Below are 25,531 nucleotides of genomic sequence, written 5' to 3' on the forward strand. Positions count from 1 at the left end.
TGCAGCCCATTTGTTAGCACCCGCCATGGACATCCTACCTCTAATTTGGCTGATAATGTACTTCTTACCTACAACATTTAGTTACAACCGGTTCAACATCTTCAAAGATGTAGGCAGAGTTGTTAAGTAATCTACAGTTCAAGGAGATTACTGCAGCTTTGGCACCATAAAGGCCTCTGCGTAGAGGGCATTATTCCCAAAATGTCTAGCGCTAGGTGCCACAGCCCAGCCCATTCAAAGGGCCACAGCTGCACTGCGTTTCCCGGGCCTGCCAAGTGCACTTGACCCATCCAAGGGTTGCGTTAAAGTGGAGGAAAACCACTCTCTTCTTTTGTGCCACTCTGTTCAAATGCATGCATGCACACACACACACACGCACACACCATCACTGTTGCTGTACTCTGCTTTCATTTTCCTCATAGCACTTATCAACACCTGAAATCATACCATACATTTGTTTGTTATTGTTTGTCTCCCCTTCCAGGAAGGCAGAGAATTTTATCTATTTAGTTCCCTATTGTATCTCCAGCACTTGGAGCACTGGCTGGATGTAATAGGCACTCAGTAATTATTTGCTGAAAGAATGAATTAATCCAGCAGGAGGGGGTAAAATTAATGGAATAGGAAAGAACTGTCCAAAAGAATTAACTCAAGAACGATACACTAGACTCCCCAAATTAATTTGCTTTAAATTGCTGGTGAGTTGTTGAACAGCAACCACCACACACATAATATCAGACATCTACTCTGCACACTTGAAGACATTACACTTGTATGAAGTAGAAAGGAAACATACCTACTGTCAAAAACATAGGCCATGTTCTTAACTTAATGCTATTCAAAGTTCTATCACAGCCATAATGAAAAAACTCACTCAGATTTTTTCTACCTGTTGGTAATTTTCCTTCTTGAAACTTCCCAATGCTTCAGTATTATGATTGACTCACCATCCAGATTATTAGATTGAACTCTGATTTATTTCCCTATTCAGCAAATATTTCCTTAATTCAATACTTATTCCATACCAGGCATGGGCAAGGATTAAGGAGAGAAAATAAGATTCCTGAGCTTATAGTCTATTGACAAATAAAAACATGTCACTGTTGGATAAAGCACTACCTTAAAGTGTTTTCTTCTATAAAAGGAGCCCTTAAATTGACCTCTGATGCATTTCCCATTTATCTTTTATGAACAGCTGCAGGAGGATAGCCTTTAGAACCCTTTGCAACTCAGGGAGAGTAAACCGTATGTGTCTGCATAGAATTCTAAATGACCCTCAGAGTTCAGAAATGTTGGATAATCACTAAACAATCTCACACAAAACAATAAAGATGCCATTCCCTTCATAGTTTAGGCATTGAACACCTCATCCCAATTTTTTGAATATGTATATATACGTTGAAAAAATTATGGAGGGCTATACACTACACAGTTACCAGTGGTCATCCCAAGGTGAAGGGGGAAGAGTGGATTCGTTCTTTCTATGCTCTTACCTCGCGTCCAAAATTTCTACAGTGAACATGTTTAACATTTGCGATGAGAAAAATAAAGATTATTTTTATATTACTTCAAATCTATCAATTAACCATGGAGCTATTTCGATTGCTGTTTAAATTACTGAAATTAAATCTACAGACCAAGTCCATGTTAAATTTATCTGGTTCTCATGATAATTAACATTGTACTTAATGGAGGACATAGAGAAGTAAAGCAAATAGTCCATAATTGCCTTTGGTTTCTGTAGCATCTCAAGTTTCCTTCTGAACTTGTCCATTTTTTTCTTAGACTAGCTACAGTTTCCTCCTTTATACTTCCCAGGAGTTGTTATGAGAGAGAAGAAACACTGTGAGTTTCCCCAGGCCTAAAATCTGCTATGCACTTAATGAATTTATTTCTCTGGGATTTTTTTCTACAAAAAAAAAAAACAAAAAACAAAAAACAAACAGGGTCCCTTGTATCACTGCTAGTACCCATAAGAGAAAAATATACATTTATAAACTATAATCTGTAAGATGAATCACTTCTTGGGGAAAAAAATAATAGCTAACATCCACTACCGGCATCCCTATTACCCCATGCAAACATCCATGGTTCCTGTTCTCAGAGGTTTGGTCCTCTTGCCCCCCTCACCCCTCCAGAGGGAGTGGGAACCAAGGGGCATGCACTCATTGGTTTACTTAACCTGCTGTACATTCAGACCTACATCATACCCTTTGATGTAGATATTACTGTTCCTATTCTAAGGGCAGGAGAATATTTGGGGACAGGTTAAGTGACTTGCCCAAAGATACGCATCTACTGACCCAGGTTTTTCTGACTCCAGAGCTCAATGAGGCACACGAACCCAGTTCTGGCTGAGAACTAAGCAGGTCAGGTCATTTCTACTCGGTCATTTCTATTCGGGTCATGATCTCACAGTTTGTGAGCCAGAGCCCCACATGGGGCTCTGTGTGGACAGTGCAGAGCCTGCTTGGGATTCTCTTTCTCGCCCTCTCTCTCGGCCCCTCCCATGCTCACCTTCTCTCAAAATAAATAAACATTAAAAAAAAAAAAAAAAAGAACTGAGCAGGTCAGAGGAGGTTAGCTTCCTTTCACATGTGGTTCCCAACTTAAGAAATTTGTGTCTAATCAGCGAATAGTTCTTAGCTTATTTCATTGCATTAAATGCAATGCAGTATTAACTCTAGCTTATAAAAATTAACATATGGAAGTAGTACCTATCTTTTAAATTATTGTGTATCAAATATTTTTTGAGTCACATTGAGGAATTGCTAGGTATATACTTATTTTTTTTTTATTTAAAAATTTTTTTTTTTTTTACGTTTATTTTTGAGACAGAGAGAGACAGAGCATGAACAGGGGAGGGGCAGACAGAGAGGGAGACACAGAACCAGAAGCAGGCTCCAGACTCTGAGCCATCATCCCAGAGCCCGATGCGGGGCTCGAACTCACGGTCTGTGAGATCGTGACCTGAGCTGAAGTCGAACGCTTAACCGACTGAGCCACCCAGGCGCCCGGTATATACTTGTTTAAAGATCTACTTACTTCACATGTGCTTTTGTAAATGTTCAGAGGAAAAGAGAGCCTTTTTTAGAATCAGAAACAAGACTTTTTCAGAAGAAAAAAGCAAGATGCTGCAGGAGAAATGGATGAGAAGACAGGGACCGAGAGCCAGAGTAACTAGACACTAATCAGAACTTCACCCAGAGGTAAAGGCTAAAGGAAGATTAGAGTCAGGGATGTGGGAAGCTTCTTTCGTGGTCTTCTAAACTAAGTATTTCATTCACACTTGACCCTTGAACAACACAGGTTAAAACTGCATAGGTCTACTTATGCTCAGATGTATGGTTTTCTTAATAACATGTTCTTTTCTCTGGCTGACTTTAGTGTAAGAATACCACATACAATAATATATATAACATACAATATGTGTGTTAATTGGCTGCTTATGTTATCAGTAAGGCTTCCAATCAACAGTAGACGACTAGTAGTTAAGGTTTGGGAAGTCAAAAGTTACACACACAGATGTTTGAGTGTGCAGAGGGAGGGCGTACATCACTGCCCCTAAGCCCTGCCTTGTTCTACGTCAACTGTACTTCTTTAGTTTCATTTTCATGGGAAGCCACAATTTACTGTATATTGTGTTATATATCCTTTCTCAAGTAACTATGACTGGAGACATATGACTGAAGACAGACCCAGTTCATGTGAAAATACACCATCTAGGTACTTTGCATACTGTAAAGTTTAATGCAGACTCAAGGCACTTCTTTCTAGGAACAGCAACAAGTTTGGCTGAGTGCACCAACCTTTTGCCTTCTTGTTCTTGAGACCAGTCACACAGTGAGGAAACAGCTAAGTGGGGTAGAGAATGCCATCTGCAGACATGGATGAGTATCCTTGCAGAAAACTGACCAACACATTCATGGGAAATCTGTTCCTTCGTGCTATTTCCTAATGAACTAAACCAATTGCCACAGATAATTCAGATGTCAATAATGGACTCAGATCATGATCATCTCATAGGATTAATAAAAAGCCAAGAACATTTAATTTTTAATCTGGTAGTTTTTATAAAACAGCACTCTAGAGGCACCTGGGCAGCTCAGTCAGTTCAGCGTCCGAGTCTTGATTTCAGCTCAGGTCATGATCTTCACAGTTCGTGAGTTTGAGCCCCACATTGGGCTCTGTGCTGACAGCACAGAGCCTGCTTGGGATCCTCTCTCCCTCTCTCCCAGCCCTCCCCACTCCCCCAAAAACAATAATAAAACATTTAAAAAAAACCAGCACTCTAGACAAAATATGAACAGTTTCAGTGGTTTTAGTAAGCAAGCCTTCAAATGACAGTGCATTTATGTGGTCCACCTATAACTGTCAGAAGGGACTCAGCTACAACTAGTGATATAAAGACCACCACCAAACCAAGACTGGCCTTTAATGAAAGAACCTAGGACTTTATTGCAGTTCTCAAGTTTAACCAAAACCCTTCCTGCTGAGCTTCGTCTGTGGGCCACTCCAGGTAGGTCTTGGTGTTCATTATCTTCCGCAGCTTACAGAAACGCTGGGGGATGGCCTTTTTCTCAATGGGCTCCAGAAGAATGAGAATGACAGCGTCGTTGTTCTCATCAAACAGACGGAAGTGGGAGAAGTCCAGCTCGTACTTGCACCACTCACTCTTGACAAAGTTTTCAGAAAGCACAAAGATGGTCTTGTGGCTCTTCTCGATGGAGTCGATGATGTTGTCGATAATCCATTTGCCGGGAATGAAGTCCCGCTTGTGAAGACACAACCTGAAGGGAGGGTCAAAGTGCTCCAGCTCCTGGACCATAAGGTTCTCCACCCAGTGGGAATCCCGCTCGCTGTAAGACACAAAGGCGTCATAGCAGAGGTCCCGCTGGGGAGCTTTCCTGGGCTTCCTTTTGGCCTGGAGCCAAGCCCACATCATTTTCAGGTACCACAGCCCGTGGAAATGGTGGCACAGAACCCCCGTGAGCAGGATCAACAAGAAAAGGACACAGCACACGGCAGACGCCAGAGCTGCCCTGTGGCATTCAGAAGCTGGGAGATGGGTGTCCTGAACCCGCTGGCCCCGCACATAGAATGGAGAGTCACACAGGTAATCGTGTGGCCAGTCGGTCAGGGTCCGGGCCAGTGCTTGCTGCTCCCGTGTGAAAGACAGGAATTCACAGGAGCAAATGAAATTGTTGCCGCCAGCTTCCAAAGTCGTCAGTCTTTGAAAAGAATCAAGTTGCTCCTTAGAGAAAGTGTTTATTGCATTTCTGCTGATTCTCATGACCTGTAACATGGGTAAGAAGGAGGCATCTGGTAGAGTCTTCAACTTATTTCTGGAAATATAAAGTTCTTTGAGTTGTGGCAAAGTCAGAGAAAATGAATCGAGATTGTTATTGCTAATATCTAAAATTTCCAGTGTCCAGGGGATGCATCGGGTTAAGCTGTATATTCTGGTGTTGGATAAGTTCAAATATTTCAACTTTTCTGGCCAGTGACAAGTTTCAGGCATAGAAAGATAACTGTTCTTACTAATATCCAGGTTAATCAAGTTTTTCAGAGTAAGCAAAGTTTCTCCGGTTTTTTCTAATGATTTCAAACGATTTTGCCTTAAAATTAAGGTTTGTAGGAGGGGCCAGGCATGCTCACAGGCTGCATTTCTCAAGTATTCTTCAACCATTAAATTGTCACCGAGATCCAAATATTCTAATGATTTTAAATGTTGTGAAAGTAAACAAGGAACCAGAAACACCTTACTGCTTTCTACTGTGATTCTTTTAACTCTGTCTGTAAGTGAATACACACTACTCAGATCATAAAACGAGTAGAAGTATGGAATGACCAACCTCCGTACTGTTAATGTCTCTATCCCACCTACACTTCCAATTTTGCCCATGTCAGATACGTCAAAGTCGCCAAGCCCATGGAGAGTACAGTCCTCAAACTCTACTTCTAACACTCCAGAAACATAATTCAACAGTTTTACAAGTTCGCTAAAACTTCGATCAGTGATTTTCACGTTTCTAAACGTCCACTTTTTGATCGACGTATTTGTTTCATTGATGGATGCTTTTGAAAAATGTAAAGTGTTCAAATGAGTATCTCTCAGTTCCAAATGTTCCACAGAACTTAAAAGATCTACAAAAATCTCCAGCAGCAAATCAGGCTGTTTCATACGAAGGGCCAGATGGCTGATGTTCTGAATGGACTTCAAACTCTCTGGCTCATACTTCTGGAGATTTGAAGCATCAATCTCAAGTTCCTCAAGAAAAGTCAGCCCAGCAAAATCCTTTTCCTGAATCGCAGTGAAACTGTAAGTATTTCCTACTTTCAGAATTCGCAAAGTTGTGAGCTGAGAAAAAAGAGGTGTTTGCCCAAGTGATTTGTAAGGATTTCCCAGCAAGTTTAAGAACTTCAAGGAAGAAAGGGGCCTGAACCACGAGGATGATAAATTAGATATGTGATTATAGGATAAGTCCAAATGTTCGAGACTCCCCAGGGAAAAAAAAGAATCTTCCTCTATCGTGTTAATTTCATTAGACTCCAGCCTCAGAGCCCTGAGGTTCACACAGCCCTGCAGGTCACTGTTGCCAATGTAGGTGATCTCGTTGTTGGAGAGGTCAAGGCTTCTAACAGTTGCCGTGAGTCCTGAGGGGATGGAGTTTAAAGATCTGGAGTGGCCCTCGCAGACGCCCGTGGAGTCACAGGACAGAGAAGTCTGATGAGGGGCCACTTCCTTGGAGAGGCTGGTTACAGCCCCCAAGACCCATACTGTCCACAAAACACGTGACATTGTCCAGTCCAGTAATTCAACCTACAAATAAAAGAGGTTCAAATGAGTGACTGTGTTTGACAGTATATCATGATTCCAGTTCTTGAGAAATGTTTTGTAAGGTATAACGCGCGCACACACACACATTGCTACCTGGAAATAACAGAGCGGCAAGTGGAAAGTATGAATGGGGATATGTTGCTGCCACATCCAGCAACACCAACACGGACATTCGGCCACTGTGCCATGACCTCAAGATCCAATGCCATCTGGGAGTACAGAGCAAGACTCACTATGCATGAGCTGAAAGAATGAGTCAATGAATGAATGGAGGAATGAACAAGCAAGCTGCTTTAACACGAGCGAGGCTTAATTAACCCTATGGATTTACAATCACCTACTCACGCACTTCAAGCCTTCTTGTATTTAAGCATGCCTCTTCCCTGCCTCAATGCCCGCTGGGAGTTAGAGATATCACAGAGCCCGCCTGCAGCTCTCACTGGAACAGCGTTCACTGACTGCAGCTCCAGCGGTAGCATGGTCTTTCACCAAAAAAAAAAAGGTCCTGTGCTCCCATGCTTCACCTACTCCTAGCAGACAGGAGGGATGCTGGGGACCCCAGGCAGAGCGAGGCGGTTTGCTGGGCTGAGGGACAATCAGACCATCGGAACCTTCTCTTCCTTGCAGAAAAGTAAGTGCAGAAAGTAGTGCTCCAGTCTGGATGTGGGGGGAGTAAAGCTGTCTGCACACTCTCTCCCACTGCTAGTTTACAACCATGAATCCAGCACTCTCTTTCTGCCCACCTCCTGGGTCCTATATCCCTCTTTGGCTCTATTCGACTCTCTCGTTCCTGCTGTCTGTACTCCTTTGCTCACTACATTAGCTCTACAAAACAATTTTAAAAATTTAACCCCAAGAAGAAAATTTTTGTGGGTAAAACTAATTTCCCACATGCACAGAATCTGAGAGATTACGAAGGCCCTAGGCCTATATAATTTATAGGTACAGAGAATTAAAATATAAATAACGTTAATACACACTTGGCTGGGAAATTTAATGGCTGTTGCTGCCAGATTTTTTACGGCCACACCAGTGCAACTGCTCGGCATCCCCTCCTGTCTCTTTTAGATAAATGGGGCCATACCATGCATACTTATTCTGGATTTTCACTTCTCACCTTACAATATGGCTTGACACCTTTTTCCATCCATATATACAGACGTTCCTGATTTTTTCCCAATGGATCACAGCATTTCATAATATGGATAACCCATAATTTGCATTCCCATCAGCACCGTATGACAGTTCCAACTGCCCTCTCTCTTGCCATCACTTTGCACTGCCACTCTTTTTAATTTCAGCTATTCTGGTAAGCGATGTAATCTCATCCGAGTCTAAATTTCATTTCCTGGACTAATAATGAACCTGAACACCTTTGCATATGATCATTTGGAATCCTCATTTGTAATGTGTCTGTTTCAGTTTTTGGCCTACTGTTTTCTATTGGGTTGTCACTATTATAATACTTATTATAAATATTAAATTATATATAAATAAAGATATATACTCTGGAAATGGAAGGAAGATACATATGTTACAAATACAAGCATTCCTCAGAGATACTGCAGGTGAAGTTCTGCCATAATAAAGTGACAATCACAATGCAGCCATTGAAGTGAATTCTCTAGTTTCCCAGTGCATATAAAAGCTATGTTCACACTACACAGTAGTCTGTTAAGTATTCAAGGTCTAAAAAAAAAAAAAAAAAAAAAAAAAAAAAAAAAAAAAAGTACATACCTCATTTAAAAATGCTTATTGCTAGGGGCACCAGGGTGGCTCAGTCAATTAAGTGTCCGACTTTGGCTCAGGTCATGATCTCACAGTTCGTGTGTTTGAACCCTGCGTAGGGCTCTATGCTGACAGTTCAGAGCCTGGAGCCTGCTTCGGATTCTGTGTCTCCCCCTCTCTCTCTCTGCCCTCCCCCACTTGCACTGTGTTTGTGTTTCTCTCTCAAAAATAAATAAACATAAAAAAATAGTAACAAATTTTTAAATGCTCATTGCTGAAGAATGCTAACCATCATCTGAGATTTCAGTGAGTCATAATCACTGAACATAGATCAACATAATGAATATAACAACAATATTGAATATAATATCGCCGGAATTACCAAAATGTGCCACAGAGACACAAAGTGAGCAAATGCTGTTGGAAAAACGGCAGCGACAGACTTGCTCAATGCAGGGTTGCAAGACACATTTGTAAAAAACACAGTATCTGCAAAGTGCAACAAAGCCAAGTGCAATAAAACAAAGTATGCCTGTATCTTCTTCCACTCTGCTGCTTTCCTTCTTGCTTGGTGGAATCTTCTGATAAACAGATGTTCTTAAATTTTCTGTTCTGTTTCTTTGTAGTAATTTTTGTGTCCTGTTTAAAAAATATTTTTTTACATTATCATGAAGATATTCTCTTTATGATTTTCTAAATCTTTATTGCTTTGCCTTTCATAGGCCTATAAACCACATGGGATTAATATTTGAGGTAACAGAAAGGATCCATTTCATTTCCAAAATGGATATTCAATTGACCCAGCACCATTTTTAAAAAGATCACTTTGGGGAGACAGCCAACAATATTACTTTTGTCAACAATCGCATGTCCTCATAGGGGTGAGTGTGTTTCAGTGTTCTCTATTCTGATCCAATGTCTGTTTGTCTTATCCTTGTACTGGTATCACTACATTAAGTGTATAACATAACTTAATATGTTACTGGAGGGAGGTGGGGTGGGGCGCAAGCCCTTCCTGCTTATTGTTTTTCTTCAAATGAGGCTTGGTTAATCTTGGCATTTGCATATTCTTATAAACTACAGAATCATCTTATCCATTTCAAAAACAAAACTTGTTTATTTTAAATGGCAATACTATGAATCTGTAGGTCAATTTGGGAATTACTGACATTGTTACAATAATGAATCTTTCAATCCATGAGCAGGATACATCTTTCCATTTATTTAGGTTTTTCTTTAATTTATCATAATAATATCTTACGGTTTTCTGCACAGAGGTCTTGAGCATATTTTGTGATATTTATTCCCAGGCATTTGAGATCTTCTAAGCTTTAAAAACAATAATACATACTTATGTGTGGTATATATTTATTTCAATTAAATTTTATGTATTTACCATGCACTAATCAACCCTGCTAAATTGATTTGGTAATTCCAGTTTGTAGATTTTTATCTTCTATGTACACAATCACATCACTCAGATATAATAATGTTTTTTCTTTTTTCCAATCATTATACCTTTACCTTGTTTTCTTGACTACTGAATGTTGAATCTTATCAAATTCTTTTTTCTCTTCCTGTATCTACTGAGATAATAACATGAACTACCTCCTTTACTGTGTTAATACTGGCGATTACATTGATTGATTTAGTGTTAAGACAATGTTGCAGTTTTACAAGAAATCCAAGTTAGTCTGGATATATTACCCTTTTTATATTTTACTGGATATATTTATTTACTAATATTTCCTTAGAATTTTTGCAACTATATTCAGAAGTAAAATCACCCTACACATTTCCTTTCCTCTCCTTTCACCAATGCCACCTTCTAAGACTGCAGTTTTGTTATTATTTGTACATTTTTCTTGTTTTTGTGAAATATATTAAATATGCTTAACAGCGACAGAACTATCCAGATTTTCTTTTTATTCATCTGTCAGCTTTGATAAGTTGTGTTTTTCAAGGAATTTATTGTTTTCGTTTAATTATGCAAATATATTGACACAGCCAGTTATATCATCCTCTTACTATTTTAATGTTTGTAAGACCTATAGTGAGGTTCCCTATTTCATTCCTTAGATGAGTAATTGGTCCCAGCTTTTTTTATTGTCCTGTCTGTGGTTTATCATTCTTTTTTTTTTTTTAATTTTTTTTTTTAACGTTTTATTTATTTTTGAGACAGGGAGAGACAGAGCATGAACGGGGGAGGGTCAGAGAGAGGGAGACACAGAATCCAAAACAGGCTCCAGGCTCTGAGCCGTCAGCACAGAGCCCGACGCGGGGCTCGAACTCACGGACCACGAGATCGTGACCTGAGCCGAAGTCGGCCGCTTAACCTACTGAGCCACCCAGGCGCCCCTGGTTTATCATTCTTTACAAACGTTTTCAAAAACCAGCTTCTCAGTTTATAGATCCTCTATTTCTTTTCTCTTTCACTAATTTCTGTTCTTCTAATACTATTTCCTTCCTTCTGCTTTCTCTAGATTTTATTTTATTCTTCTTATTCTAATTTCTTTTTTTTTTAATTTTTTTTTAATGTTTATTCATTTTTGAGAGACAGAGAGAGACAGAGTGCAAGCCAGGGAGGGGCAGAGAGAGAGAGGGAGACACCAGAATCCGAAGCAGGCTCCAAGCTCTGAGCTGTCAGCACAGAGCCTGACGCGGGGCTGGAACCCACGAACTGTGAGTTCATGACCTGAGCCTAAGTTGGACCAGCACCCCTCTAATTTCTTAAGGTAGATGCCTGCTCATTAATTTTCAGTCATTCTTCATTCTAATATATTCATTTAAGACCATAAATTTTCATCTAAGCACTACGTTAGCTATATTTTCCATGGCTTTTCCTCTGCTGTTCTTTCCATATTTTGCCTCTTCAAGTTTCAGTCTCGAAATTTTCTTCTAATCTATTTTCTAGCTTATTCTTCTTTCTTCAGCTGTGTTTAATCTACCGTTAAATCCATCCACTGCTTTTAAATGTTTGGTTATTGCTATTTTCATTTATTTAATTTCTGCTAGATTCTTTTCCCCATCTGCTATGTCATTTTTTTGTAGTTTCCAGCTCTCTGCCAAAATTTTGAATCTTGTCTTTCATCACCTTGAACAAAGTAAGCATGTGATAGGCTGCATAGCACTTCTAACAGGCTTGAAGGGCAGGGAGTTAAAGGTGGAGGTCTAGGCCAATCATAGATGGAAAGGTAAGGCTGAACTAGAGGAAACCAAGTCCTCACGTAGATTGTAGCACAGCTCTGATTTATCTGGATGGCTCAGACATTCTTAGTCTCTGAAAATGGATTAAGATGATTTCTGGAATAGCTAGTGCTCACAGGTACCTGCACGCAAAGGAGAATTTTCTCCAGAAGACAGTAATGTTATCCTAGGCCTCAAGTTTCTTTCTACAAACAGTGTTTCAAGTTGAATGTCCAGTAAACAATAAAAAACAAGCAGGTACTAAAGGAAGCAAGATAATGAGTATGAGAGGAGCAGAAACAGCAGTAATGGAAGCTAGCCTATAAAGACTAAACTAAACTATAAAGATCTAGTATCGTACCCACCTCTAAAACTGATGGTGGTTAAGATGAGATGAGATTACTGTTTGGTACTGTATTTATTCCATTGTCTTTCTGCTTAATTAGTTATTGAAAAAAATCATCTTAGTATAACTGTACTGGGCAACGAAAATTTACTTGATTTTTTTCCATTTTGTAATAAATAGCACAAATCTTAAGAAATCTATACTAGTTTTCGGCTAAGATTTAAAGGTCAAATACATCTATTCTAAATTTGTCCTAGCCTTTTGTCTCTAAAATGTAAAATTCATACGAGCCGAGATCTTGGGCTATTTCATACAAGTATTATATGGTACCTATTGCATGGTGGGTTCTCAACAAATAATAATTACTGATGATGCTAAAACTGCCATTAACAACTTGACACTGAAGATCACAGTCACTTCTATTCCTCTCATTTCCTCTATACATTACAGCATGGGGCAGAGAGCTCCTCAGAGTAAGACATGGAGAAAGGGAAAAGCAATGGCTAAAGTTAGACCAAGTAGAGTCATATCTAATGAGAGTTGTGGGTCTGCATAAAGCATAAAATCATCTGCTTAAAGAATTTAGAAAACTGGGGCACCTGGGTGGCTCAGTCGGTCAAGCATCTGTCTCTTAGTTTCAGCTCAGGTCACAATCTCAGGGTTCGTGAGTTCAAGCCCCACATCAGGCTCTGTGCTGGCAGTGCGAATCCCTGCTTGGGATTCTTCTCCCTCTCTCTTTCTGCCTCTCCCCCACTCTCTAAATAATTAAGTAAATAAATAAATAAACTTAAAAAAAAACAAAGAATTCAGAAAATTGACAGAGTGGTGAGGAATCACTGGTCCAAGACTCAGGAAAAGATGGCAGTCTGACAAGTAAGCCTGGCATTACAGGCAACTTCTGCTGTGCACATCTGCAGAAGCAGAATTGAGAGGAAGTTGAAGCCCTGTTGTCCCCAGAGAAACCACAACCAGATACCCACTTCAGGGTGAGGGCTATAATGGCTGAGTAAAGCAGGAGTGGAGAAGGGCCCCAGGGCCCCAGGCACAGTTGAGAATTGAAAGCACACTCTCCATGAAGCCACGGGCAGGGAAAAGGCTATACCTTATGTGAATAAGGATCTCAGAAATCTCTGCCCTCTGGCCCTGGATGAAGCAAGCCTTCTAGAAACCTCCTCTAAAAAATCAGAACTCCAGGCCTGCCACATACACTGGTGTGGATCAAAATATTAAAAGACAGAATAAAAATTTGGGGGAATTGAATTAAAAAAATGAGTTCCCAAATTATAAATGCATATCGATTCCCCAATAAAAAAAATAAAGAATAAAAAAAGAATAAAAATTTAAAATAATAAAGAATAATTAAAAATAATAAAGAATAACAATAAAATAATAAATCAGTAAGTTGTGTATTGAATTAATAAATAATGATATTAAGTAATAATAAAGCCTAAACATTTTCTTAAAGAGTATAAATTCCTCACCCAGCCTGAAAACAATGGAATAATATCCTCAAAGAGCAGAGAAGACATACCTGCCAATCTACCTGTCAGTACCCATTTAAATTATCATTTAAGAGTAAAGGTGAGATACACATTTTCAGACATTCAAAACCTAAAAACCAAAAAAGAATCTTTATCTATACTCCATCATTGAAAGAAGGACCCAAAAACATGTTCTTCAGCAATATGGAAAATAAACCCGGTAAGAGTAGGCAGCAAGAAACTATGGTTGCATTTTTTTAAATTTAATAATTGATAAGAAAGAAGATACCATTCAAAAATTCAAGCATGGCTTTTGGTATGAGGAAAAAGGAATGTAAATTTTAAATGCTATTGTGGAGGAAAACAATTTTAACAAGCAAGCCTCTTATTTGTAAGAAGTAAATACAACTTACATTTATTACTAGATCTTTGTAAGGAGGTCACACCCACAATGCCCTATACCATAAAATCATGTTCATTTACTATTTAACCAACCAAGCCAAATTCTTAAGGGAAACAATACAAAAAATTAACTGATAGCTTAGAAACTTATAAAACATGCTGCAAACTTGTGACAATTTTCGTAAAATAAGAGCATCATAAAAAGTTTAAAGATGCAAATGTTCTCCGCTTAGAAGAGGAAGAAACTTAAAATACTGGTGAACAAGTCAAAATAAGATGATTGCCATTTCCTTTTTTTTTTTTTTTTTTTTTTTTCCCCTCTACTTTCAAGTCAGGCCATCCTATCTATCACTTGCTTTCTGGTAAAGTTCTTAGTAACACTGCAAACAGGACCTTCTTCTGCAAGATTAGTATCATCTCAGCCAGCTGAGCTGTTTGTTTATACTTGAACAATCAATCAATTTCTCTCTCTCTCTCTCTCTCTCTCTCCCTCCCTCCCTCCCTCCCTCCCTAAAAAACAAACAAAAACAGTAAAAACACTATCCTATCTTGCGGCTAAGTTCTAAACACAAGTTCTCATTTCCAGAATTTGGAGAGCTTAGAAGGAGAACTTCAGGGCATTCTTTAAAGAACTCGCCTAAGCTTAAATTCTCTAAATTATTTTCTCATCAGAGACATAACTCAGATGGCGCGTGAAGCCGGGCTCGGGGTTAGTGAGCGAGAGTCCCAGGCAAATCCTGAGTCCTGAACTTTTCCCACTTCTCAGCCACAGTGATGGAAATCCAACTTTGAAAGTTAGGTCCCTGCAGTAACCCAGGAGCGCAGACAAACCACCAGCGGGAAGCACGCTTGCCGTCTGAAAGCCCTTACCTGACCCTCGTCGTCAGGGCTCGGAGTGGAGGGTGGCGCGCAGGCTGGGGCTGCGGGAGCGTCGGCGACCTAGCGCCCCGTGTGCAACCGAGAGGGAAGCAGGGAATCCCGGCGCACCCCGGCGGAGGGCTGCGGAGTGAGGACGCCAGCAGAGCGCGCTCTCGGGCGCGGCAAGAAAGGCCCGACGTACCCAGGAGATGGCGGAGCCGCCCCGGGCCGCGTCTCCTGGCGGCCTCCGGACGCGACGCGCCTGGGCCGAGGCCGGGAGCGAAAGGAGACGTGCGCGCGGCGGGCGCGCGTCCTCGCCGGATGCGGGAACCTTCTGTCGCTGAGCACACCGCCGCGCAGCGGAGGAGAGGCCGTGTGGCCGCGCGCCTTCGCGGCCGCCTTTGTCCCCGGGCTGCTTCAGGTGACCTCGACTGAGGTTGCGGCCCACCCGAGGCGGCCCGAGTCCGAGGAGGGCGCTGGGAGGGAAAACAGAACCGAGATTGGTAGCGGCCCCCGCGTGGGAATTTCCGAAGCACAGAGGAAGATTTCGCAATCCCAGTAGCCAGTTACCCAACTAGTATCATCCAGAAGCTTTGGCATTCAGAGCCTCACGTTACCCAGAAGCACACCGTCTTTAAATTCCACTTCCCCGTTCTTGTCCATCCTTGGGAGCCCCTATTCGTGCCTATCCCCCCCTCAACAATTTGTATCTCCAGGGTCCACTTCCACCAGCAAGTCTATACTCTCTTATATTAAAATAGCTCTCACCAGTCACTATCTAGATCAACATAGGAAATTTTGCCTGAGGAGCAGATAAGGACATTTTTTGTTTTAAATCCTGGGGCAGCCCCTGGTGGTGCACTGACTGTAGCACCTATTTCCCATCCCTACTCTTCTCATGAAAGATGTGGGGCTCCAAAGAATTTTGAATCCAAATTCTAACCATGCTCAGTTCCATCACCACCTCTCAAAGTAATTGAAAAACAAAGACTAAGGTTTTTTTCCTTGCCGCAGAAACTAGTGAAGAATGTTCATAAGGGAAACAAATTACCTTTTAAAAATTAAGCTGCCTTAATAATATTCATTGAGTACATTTTATATTCATAACTGTGTTTGATCTTCACGAATCGAGGCAGAGGAAGCATTCTTGCTCCTCTTTCGCACACTAGGAAATGCCATGCAAATTGTGGCAGAAATGAGATTTGAAATGAGAATTTTACCTTTCTCGAGCTGCATTCCACATCCCTAATCCTCATTAAGCGTTCCAATATCAGGCAAACTTAATCAGGAAGCAGGAGTGAACTTGAGAGGATGGAGTCTGATTTTCCATTCAGGTTACGGACTATGTGGATATTTCTCTCTCCCTGATGATCCAGGCTCTGCAGCCGCCTGAAAAGACTTTGTTCTTACCACTTCAAAATCTCCACCTCTCTTCCTCAGGAGTTCTCAAGTGTATAGGTAAGAAAACTTATTCCCAATATTTCCCCCCTGAATCTAAAAACCTCTGTTCTTTCTCTGTATGTCTTTAATTGAACTGCCTGGATTAACTGTTATTGCTTTGTAATCCCAAAACTTCTTAGAATGTTCGGCAAAGTCAGATAGAAATCATTTATTTCCCCACAAGTTATTACCAGTGTCATCTATATACAATAAAGATTATTTTACAGTTAGCAAAGCTGTTAGCACGTTCTGCTTAGGCACAGACCTTATTCTTGCTCAGTCATAAACATTTTCAAAGCTCTTTCTTTTTTTTTTTTAATGTTTATTTATTTTAGAGACAGAGAGAGAGACAGAACACGAGCAGGGTGGGGGGCAGAGAGAGAGGAAGACATAGAATCCAAAGCAGGCTCCAGGCTCTGAACTGTCAGCACAGAGCCTGACACGGGGCTTGAACTCACAAACCGCAAGATCATGACCTGAACCGAAGCCGGACGCTCAACTGACTGAGCCACACAAGTGCCCCAAAGCACTTTCAAATATATCTTTTCATCTGAGTTTCATAAGAACACATTAAATAAATAGTTCTGATATTATTACACCTTCAGCTCAAGTGATTGGAGAACTTGTCTCAACTCACATGGTTCACAGCTAGGTGACAAACCCAGATTGGACTCCAAAGCTCCTTAGTCAGTCTGCTTTTCAGTTTGGCATAAGGCCCCCTACAACTCACTACAAAACTTATTTTTTAAGATTTGAAAATGAACACAGAATATGAAAAAGTATTTGGGAAAGGATATCTCATGTAGATAGTTATATTTCTGAGTACCTGACTGAAATTCTAAGTTATTTGAAGTTATCAAAATTCACAGTGTATCTTTTTCACATAAAGTATTTGTAATAGGTAAATAAAACAATAAGAAATATATCTGTCAAAAATCACTTAATGAAAGTCTAATATAATCCCTGCACTATTTTGTGGACCTTTGTATGCAAATACCCATTTTTCAAAAATTTTCTGAATTTTCTAAATTTTCTGAAATTTTCTGAAAAGATTTCACTAACATATGCAATTTTTGAAGAATCTGTTTAATATTGCCTGTGCAAAACAACAGTAAAATTCTAAATCAACACAGAACCAAGTTTTGAAAACTGAGAATATTTCATTCTGTATATATTTCCATTTTAAAAACTACCATTATTCTTCAACCCAAACACTTCCTGCTGGAAATGGCCTTTTTCTCAATGGGCTCCAGAAGAATGAGAATGACAGCGTCGTTGTTCTCATCAAACAGACGGAAGTGGGAGAAGTCCAGCTCGTACTTGCACCACTCGCTCTTGACAACGTTTGCAGAAAGCACAAAGATGGTCTTGTGGCTCTTCTCAACGTTTTTTTTTTTGTTTGTTTTGTTTTGTTTTGTTTTTAATTTATTTTGGGACAGAGAGAGACAGAGCATGAACGGGGGAGGGGCAGAGAGAGAGGGAGACACAGACTCGGAAACAGGCTCCAGGCTCCGAGCCATCAGCCCAGAGCCTGACGCGGGGCTCGAACTCACGGACCGTGAGATCGTGACCTGGCTGAAGTCGGACGCTTAACCGACTGCGCCACCCAGGCGCCCCAATTGTGGCTCTTCTCGATGGAGTCGATGATGTTGTCGATAATCCATTTGCCGGGAATGAAGTCCCGCTTGTGAAGACACAACCTGAAGGGAGGGTCGAAGTGCTCCAGCTCCTGGACCATAAGGTTCTCCACCCAGTGGGAATCCCGCGCGCTGTAAGACACAAAGGCGTCATAGCAGAGGTCCCGCTGGGGAGCTTTCCTGGGCTTCCTTTTGGCCTGGAGCCAAGCCCACATCATTTTCAGGTACCACAGCCCGTGGAAATGGTGGCACAGAACCCCCGTGAGCAGGATCAACAAGAAAAGGACACAGCACACGGCAGACGTCAGAGCTGCCCTGTGGCATTCAGAAGCTGGGAGATGGGTGTCCTGAACCCGCTGGCGCCGCACATAGAATGGAGAGTCACACAGGTAATCGTGTGGCCAGTCGGTCAGGGTCCGGGCCAGTGCTTGCTGCTCCCGCGTGAAAGACAGGAATTCACAGGAGCAAATGAAATTGTTGCCGCCAGCTTCCAAAGTCGTCAGTCTTTGAAAAGAATCAAGTTGCTCCGTAGAGAAAGTGTTATTTTCCTGCTTACTTTCAAAGAAAAAGGAAGTATCTGGTAGTGTCTTCAACACCTACCTGAAAAGGTCAAGTTCTTTAAGTTGTGGCAAAATAAAAGATTTTATTGCTAACATCTACTATGCTTAGTGTCTGAGAAGCATTGTGGGTTAAATTGTATAATTTAGTGTTGGGAAAATTTGAGTCTTCTACCTTTTCTGGCCACTGATAAGTGTTAGGTAAAGAGCCAAGTATATACACTCACCAAGATTAAGGTCAGGTTTTCCTAGAGCAAATAATATTTTTTGGAGTCTATAGATTATTTTGTCTTAAATTCAAGGTATGCAGGGAGTGCCATATAAGTTGAATGTTTCAATTATTCTTCAACAATCAAATTTTCACTGAGATCGAAGTATCCTGGGGATTTAAGTTAAGAAGATACAATATTAAGTAGACTTTGGCAATTTCAACTGTGAATATCTTCAGTTAATATAAAAGCATATCTTTAAAGTTCTGTTGTCTCAAAAAAAATTCTCACAATTTTCCTGAAGTAATACAGTCTTCTAGTTCTATCTCCAAAACTGATTTTCATTTTTTCGGTATGGGCTTGACTGTAGGGTTCTCTTCTGTTAACTCTCATACAAAAAGCAATGTCTCGGGGTGCCTGGGTGGCTCAGTCGGTTAAGCGGCCGACTTTGGCTCAGGTCATGATCTCGCGGTCCGTGAGTATGAGCCCCGCGTCGGGCTCTGTGCTGACAGCTCAGAGCCTGGAGCCTGTTTCAGATTCTTTGTCTTCCTCTCTCTGCCCCTCCCCCGTTCATGCTCTGTCTCTCTCTGTCTCAAAAATAAATAAACGTTAAAAAAAAATTTTTTTTTTAATTAAAAAAAAAAAAAGCAATGTCTCTTTCTTCGAAACATCTTGGAACCTTGAAAGATCAACCAAAATCTCTCAGAGTAAAGTTGCCTGCTTCAGATGGGTCAAAAGGAACAAACTTCCAGTTATAAGATAAATAAGTTCTAGAGATGTAATATACAACATGATGACTATAGTTAACAAATACTGCATTGTATATTTGAAAGTTGCCAAGAGAGTAGATCTTGAAAGTTCTCATCATAATAAAAAAAATTACAACTATGTGAGGTGATAGATGTTAACTAAAGTTATGGGGGTAATCATTTTATATATATATATATATGTATATATATGTCAATATATATATCAAATCATTATGTTGTACACATTTAATACAATGCTATAAGTGAATTATAGTTCAATAAAACTGGAAAAAAATCACACTGAGATATCCCTACATGTCCACCAGAATGGTTAAAATTAAAGACTAACAGTACCAAGTGTTGGTAAGGATATACAACAACTGAAACTCTCATACATTGCTGGTGGGAATGCAAAATGCTATACCCACTTTGGGAAAGTTTGACAGTTTTTTATAAAATTAAACATGCATTTAATCTGTGACCCAGCAATCCTTCTCCTTAGGTATTTACCCTCAAGAAATGAAAACGTAAGTCCACACAAAGTCACATACTTTATTCAAAGCTAGAAACAACCCAAATATCTATCACCTGGTGAATAGATTTAAAAAGTTGTTGTATATCTATACTAGAATACTATATGCAAACAATCTAATACTACTCAGCAATTAAAAGGAAGAAATGATACATCACAAGAACATGGATGGATCTCAAAAGCATTATGCAAAGTGAAAGAAGTCAGATACAAACAGATAGATACTGTAGAGCACATTTATATGAAATTCTACCCAAAGCAAAACGATGACAAAAGGTCATACCAGGAGATACCAGGGAGCTGCGTGGTAGGAGAGGACTGGGCTGAAAAGGGGCATACAAGAATTTTGGGAGTGGTGGTAACATTCTGTATCATGATTGCGGTGGTGGTTACACACTGTATATCTTTGCCAAAGCTCATAAATTTGCATTTTTAGACTGATTAATGTACATAAATTATCTCAATAACTATCTTTTAAAAATCCTTTTTTCTCCTTGAGCAAAGGCCTCCAAAATGGAGGAACTGGCCTTTTGCTAGTCCTTTGAGAGAAGGAAGAAGAAAACATCCTATTTCTCTAGCAAGTCATAAAATAAATATAATCACTAACAAAAATATCTCCCATTTACCTTAATAAGTTGACATTGATTTCTCTCACAACCAAACTAACTCTAAGGTATTTATTGATGGAAAGAAAACTAAATTCTTAAGTAACTCAGAAATTTCAAATGACTTAGAAACATAATATCATAACATCTTCTAATGTTGTATTCAAATGGTTTTATCCCCTCTGGAATGCTCATTTTCAGCTTGCCATCTTCCTAATATCACTCCATGCCTACTCAGGGCAATTCATCACCCAACTTTCACAAAGTCCATTCGAGGACTGAATTTATCATACTGTAATGATTAGAAAATTTAAAATATCCTTGGCAGAATGACTTCAGTGTTAATTCTAGAAGGAAGGAAGGAAGGAACAAAGGAACAAAAGAACGAAGGAAGGAAGGAAAACTAAAACCTCTCCAAATAAAATTGATTGTACCATATGTTGGCTCAAATGACTGAAGATCTACATTGATTTCAAGATTCTTGGTATATATATCTGGGGATTAGAAGCATCAATGTTGAGTTAATTCATAAATGTCCTTTTTTTTAATTCCGAGAATTTGTAAATATTTCAGGAAATATTTGAGAAATGGAAAAAGAAAGAGAAAGAGATTTTCCTCAAGTTCTTTGATGGACCATCCCAGAAGCAAAGGGCCAAACCACCAGGATAATATAAGAGTTAAGTTTTTATAGTATAGGTCCAAACACACAAAACTATCAAGACAAGGCAAATGATTTTCATCTATTGCAAGACTTCCATTAGGCAATAGAAAAATAGATTCCAAATTTACACACATGTGCTGGACATAGCTAGATGTAAATTTCATGCAGGCATGGATTTTATTCTCTTTTTGCAGTGAAGTGTCTCCAGCCCCTACAACATAGTAGCACTAATCAACTACTAATTGTTGACTGGTGAATAGAATTGCCTTTTCAGAACATCAGTTAGGTCTGGAGAAATGGAATAGAAATACCTGAAGTGGCCATTGCAGACACAAAATGGGACTACAAGGGAGAAAAGTCTGATCAGTGACTTCTAACCTTGCCACACAGCAGCCGGCCTCTTTTAAAGATTGGAATAAAGAAATATAGTGCTTGATTTCCAAACATATACGCAAAACCATGAGCCAACAACTAGTATTATTTCAATATCTGTAATAGTTACATGGTCTCATTGGGCAGGAAGAGTGTGAAAAGAAGGCAGGATTTTTATCAAGTTCCAAGTTCTTTGACTCTTCAGAAAATATATTGAAATCATATAACTGCTGAGTCCAACCATGTTATGTGGCCAGCTGGGTAGGGGTTGCTGACTTCTGTGTGGATAGAAAAAATGAAGTCATGACATGACTCAAGCCCAGGGATGTGAGCTATGTGAGCTATGTGACCACTGCCTTCCTAGTTTCAGTCCTGTTATAAAGTATAACCATGGTTCAAAACTACACTGATGTATCACCTCACACATGTCAGAATGACTATTACCAAAAAGACCAGAAATAACAAATGATGGTGAAGATGTAGAGAAAAGGGAACCATTATGTATCATTGGTGGGATAGTAAATTGGTGCAGCCACTGTGGAAAACAGTATGGAGGATCCTCAAAAAAATAAAAATACAAATACCATCATATCGTCCAGCAATTCCACAACTCGGTATCTGTCCAAAGAAAATGAAAACCCTAATTCAAAAAAGTTTATGCATCTCCATGTTCATTGTAGTATCATTTAAAATAGCCAAGATATTTTATGGAAACAACCTAAGTGTCCATCAATGGATGAATAAAGAAGAGTGACATATATATGTATACACACACACACACATATATATACACATATATATGTGTGTGTAAATATATACATACATATGTGTATATATATATTATTCCATTATATTATTGGAATATATATATAATGGAATATTATTCAGCCATACAAAAAGAATGAAATCTTGTCATTTGTAGCAACATGGATGGACCTTAAGGATATTATGCTAAGTGAAATAAGACAGAGAAAGACAAAAACTGCATGATTTCACTTATACGTAGAATCCAAAACGCCAAACCAAAACAAAATCCAGGCACATAGGTACAGAGAATAGATTGGTTGCCAGAGGAGAGGGAGGATTGGGGGCGGGGGTGTAAATGGATTATGAAACACCAACCTCCAGGGATAAAATAAGTAAGTCATGAGGATGTAATGTGCAGCATGGGAAATATAGTCAGTAATATTACATTAAGTTGGTAAGGTGACTTTGCATGGTAACTGGACTTATTGTGTGACTGTTTTGCAAAGTATACAAATGTAGACTTGCTATGTAGTACACCTGAAACTAATATCGTATTGTCTGTCAATTACACCTCAATAAGAAAATAAAATAAAATGTATACTTCATACTCTGTTAATACTGGTGATTACATTAATCAATTCAGTGTTAAGACAATGTTGCATTTTTAGAATAAATCCAAGTTAGTCTGCGTATATTACTCTTTTTATATTTTACTGGACATATTTCTTTACTAATATTTTCCTTAGAGTTTTTGCATCTATAATCAGACTTAAAATTGCCCTAAACATTTCCTTTCCTTTCTTTTGGTAAAATTCACCAATGCCACCTTCTGAGCCTACTATTTATAAATATCTAGTCAAACCTAAAATCTTAAGGAAAGACAAGGTTTTTAACTTTGTAAATTTAGTAATTTAAATATTCAGTCAGAAAGCTGAAGCAAACTTCTTGATTGTCTATGCGGACAAAAATTTTTGAGGACATTTAACTCTTTTAAATCTTATTTCAGAGAGAGAGAGAGAAAATCCTAAGCAGGCTCCATACCAGTGCAGAGCCCATTGCGGGGCTCAATTGCATGAACCGTGAGATCATGACTTGAGCCAAAATCAAGAGTAAGATGCTCAACCAACTGAGCCACCCAGGCACCCTGAGGACATTCTAAAAAGCCTATGTTAACAAAGTTAAATTTGAGTCACTAAAAGAAATTGCCAAGTCCTTCCTTTCTCCTCATGTTAACTGCTGCTCTTCCTTCAATGGTTGCCTGTCGCCGTCACTTTCTGTCACTTGAGTCATCTGGGCCAAGCCACCGGTCTGCTCGAGTGTGTCCTGCCAGTGTCCTCCCACCCTTCCTCCAGCCATGGCTCCTTTGAGCTGTCAGTCACTGGTAAAGATCCAAAAAATGTGTATACGTTTTTTACCATGTAACAGTTCCTGCCCACTTAGATCACTAAAATGCTTTGTGCTAAATCCCAGTTTATGTGATGAGATTAAATTGATAGCTCCATAGTGATTCATGGTTTTCTGCAAAGAGCATCATCAGATCCAGAAACCCTTTTCCCTGAACAAGTTGAAGAAAATTGTTGCTTCCCAATCTTTTGTAAGAAAACCAGTTTCTCTGAGGCTATGGGCTCACATCATGCCATTTGACTTGTGGCCTCCTGTGTCTGTCACCATCTGTGACCACCTAATCCCTTCCCCCCACTTGTTGAAGGTTTTGGCACCGGTTTATAGACTTCTTCCCAGGATTGTCCAGAAGCCCAGGTGGCTTCACTGTTCCCAAAGCCTCTCAGTCCCTTTACCTCCTCCTCCCAGAAGATCTCCTCTGTGCTACATCGGCCACTCCCCAGACTTGGTCATTACCTACAGTCGTCCAAGCTCTAAATGACTAACTCGAGCCTCCTGCATCTTGCTCAGAGTCCACTGATTTCCTTCCTCTTTCCCCAATCCACTTGTCATCTCCTTCCTTATCTTTTTTGCTTATTTAGTGAAGACTGAGGCAAACATTCGGAGCAAGCTGGAGTTCACTGGTGGAGGAGTCAGCAGACCCTGGACTTCCCATTCTCTCGGCGTTGTATGTGGAGTCCTACTTGGCCCAAACACTTCCGGTTCCCCAGGAAGGAGCTCCTTCCTTCTTTTTATTGGGCAAAAACCCACGGGATGTGGCCACCAGACAGTGGGAACATTCATGCCAGCTGCTGGGGTGGGGGTGTACTGGGGGTGCCCGCAGGAGACCTCGGGGAATTGAGAGAGTGCACAGGCCTTCTTGTTCACAATCTTCCTTCGTAGGAGTTTGCTTAGTGTTGCCAAACACGGGGTTGAAGATGAGGGCTTTACCTCCTCCTCAATCTCCATAAGTCTTTCCTGCTCTTCACTATGAACAGTTGGGGTCTTCTCACTATCATAGCACAGAAAATATGACACAAAAAACTTCAGGTCCTCCCACTTCTGCATCTGATTGCTCTACCAAATAGAAATTCTAGAGCCACTGCAGTCTCTTCTCCTCGTGTTTCTGTTTCTCCTACGTAACAAAATCCCAAACCTAAAAGTTCCCTCCTGCCTGCTTTCTTCGAGGACAGCGGGCAGTTTTATTCCACTTCTCTAAGTCACCTGTACCCTCCGCAATAATATTTGACACTTTCAGCACACTCCTTCTGCCACTGACCATCTTTGCCTCCTCATATCCTGTCAGGGATGACTTCTCTTCTTGCTTCACAGAGAAAATTAAAGCCATCTGAAGAAATCCCCTCAACTTCCCACTTCTGAACTTCCTTCCACACCAGTACTCCTCCCTCCTGCAAGTAGAGGGGGTGCCTGGTCCCACATGGTCCGTCCATTCCCACTTGTCCAGTCCGGACACTGTCCTTCCCTTCCTTCTCAGGAGCCATACACTGATTGTCCTCCCTTCTCTCTCTCATACTTTCTACCTCTCCACCTCAACCAGACCAGTCCTCCCAATATTTACACATGCTCCAGTCTCCTCCAGCTGTTTTTTAAAAACAAACAACAAAAAAGCTCATCTCCCTCCAGCTTCTCTCTTTCTCTCTCCCTCTCTCCCCCTTCATAGTCCAAATTCTGAAAAGAGCTCTTTATATGCACTGTCCCTATTTTCCCCACCTCTTGCCCAGGTTTCACTCTTCCTTAGTCTGGCTTCAGCACCCGTCACCCCAAACAACATTTGCAAAG

The 25,531-nt window shown here is 40.2% G+C and overlaps 1 protein-coding gene and 1 pseudogene across 5 annotated transcripts in view; both read right to left on the minus strand.

The window, feature by feature from the left end:
- Window positions 1-3,727: 3,727 nt before the first annotated feature.
- LOC131506963 (toll-like receptor 2) overlaps window positions 3,728-25,531 on the minus strand; it is a 33,921-nt gene continuing 12,117 nt past the window's right edge. The window contains exons 1-3 of one of the 5 annotated variants that reach the window (XM_058721114.1): window positions 14,855-15,507; window positions 9,102-9,208; window positions 3,728-6,823 (exon numbers count right to left, since the gene is read on the minus strand). In XM_058721114.1, coding sequence (XP_058577097.1) covers window positions 4,448-6,802 — 2,355 coding nt within the window. In that variant the 5' untranslated portion in view covers window positions 6,803-6,823; window positions 9,102-9,208; window positions 14,855-15,507 and the 3' untranslated portion in view covers window positions 3,728-4,447. The other 4 variants (XM_058721113.1, XM_058721116.1, XM_058721112.1 and 1 more) reach the window with 4 other exon arrangements.
- Window positions 14,868-23,707, minus strand: LOC131507998 (toll-like receptor 2; annotated as a pseudogene).

The sequence above is a fragment of the Neofelis nebulosa genome, chromosome 3 (genome assembly GCF_028018385.1).
Source record: "Neofelis nebulosa isolate mNeoNeb1 chromosome 3, mNeoNeb1.pri, whole genome shotgun sequence".
Classification (NCBI taxonomy): Eukaryota; Metazoa; Chordata; class Mammalia; order Carnivora; family Felidae; genus Neofelis; species Neofelis nebulosa.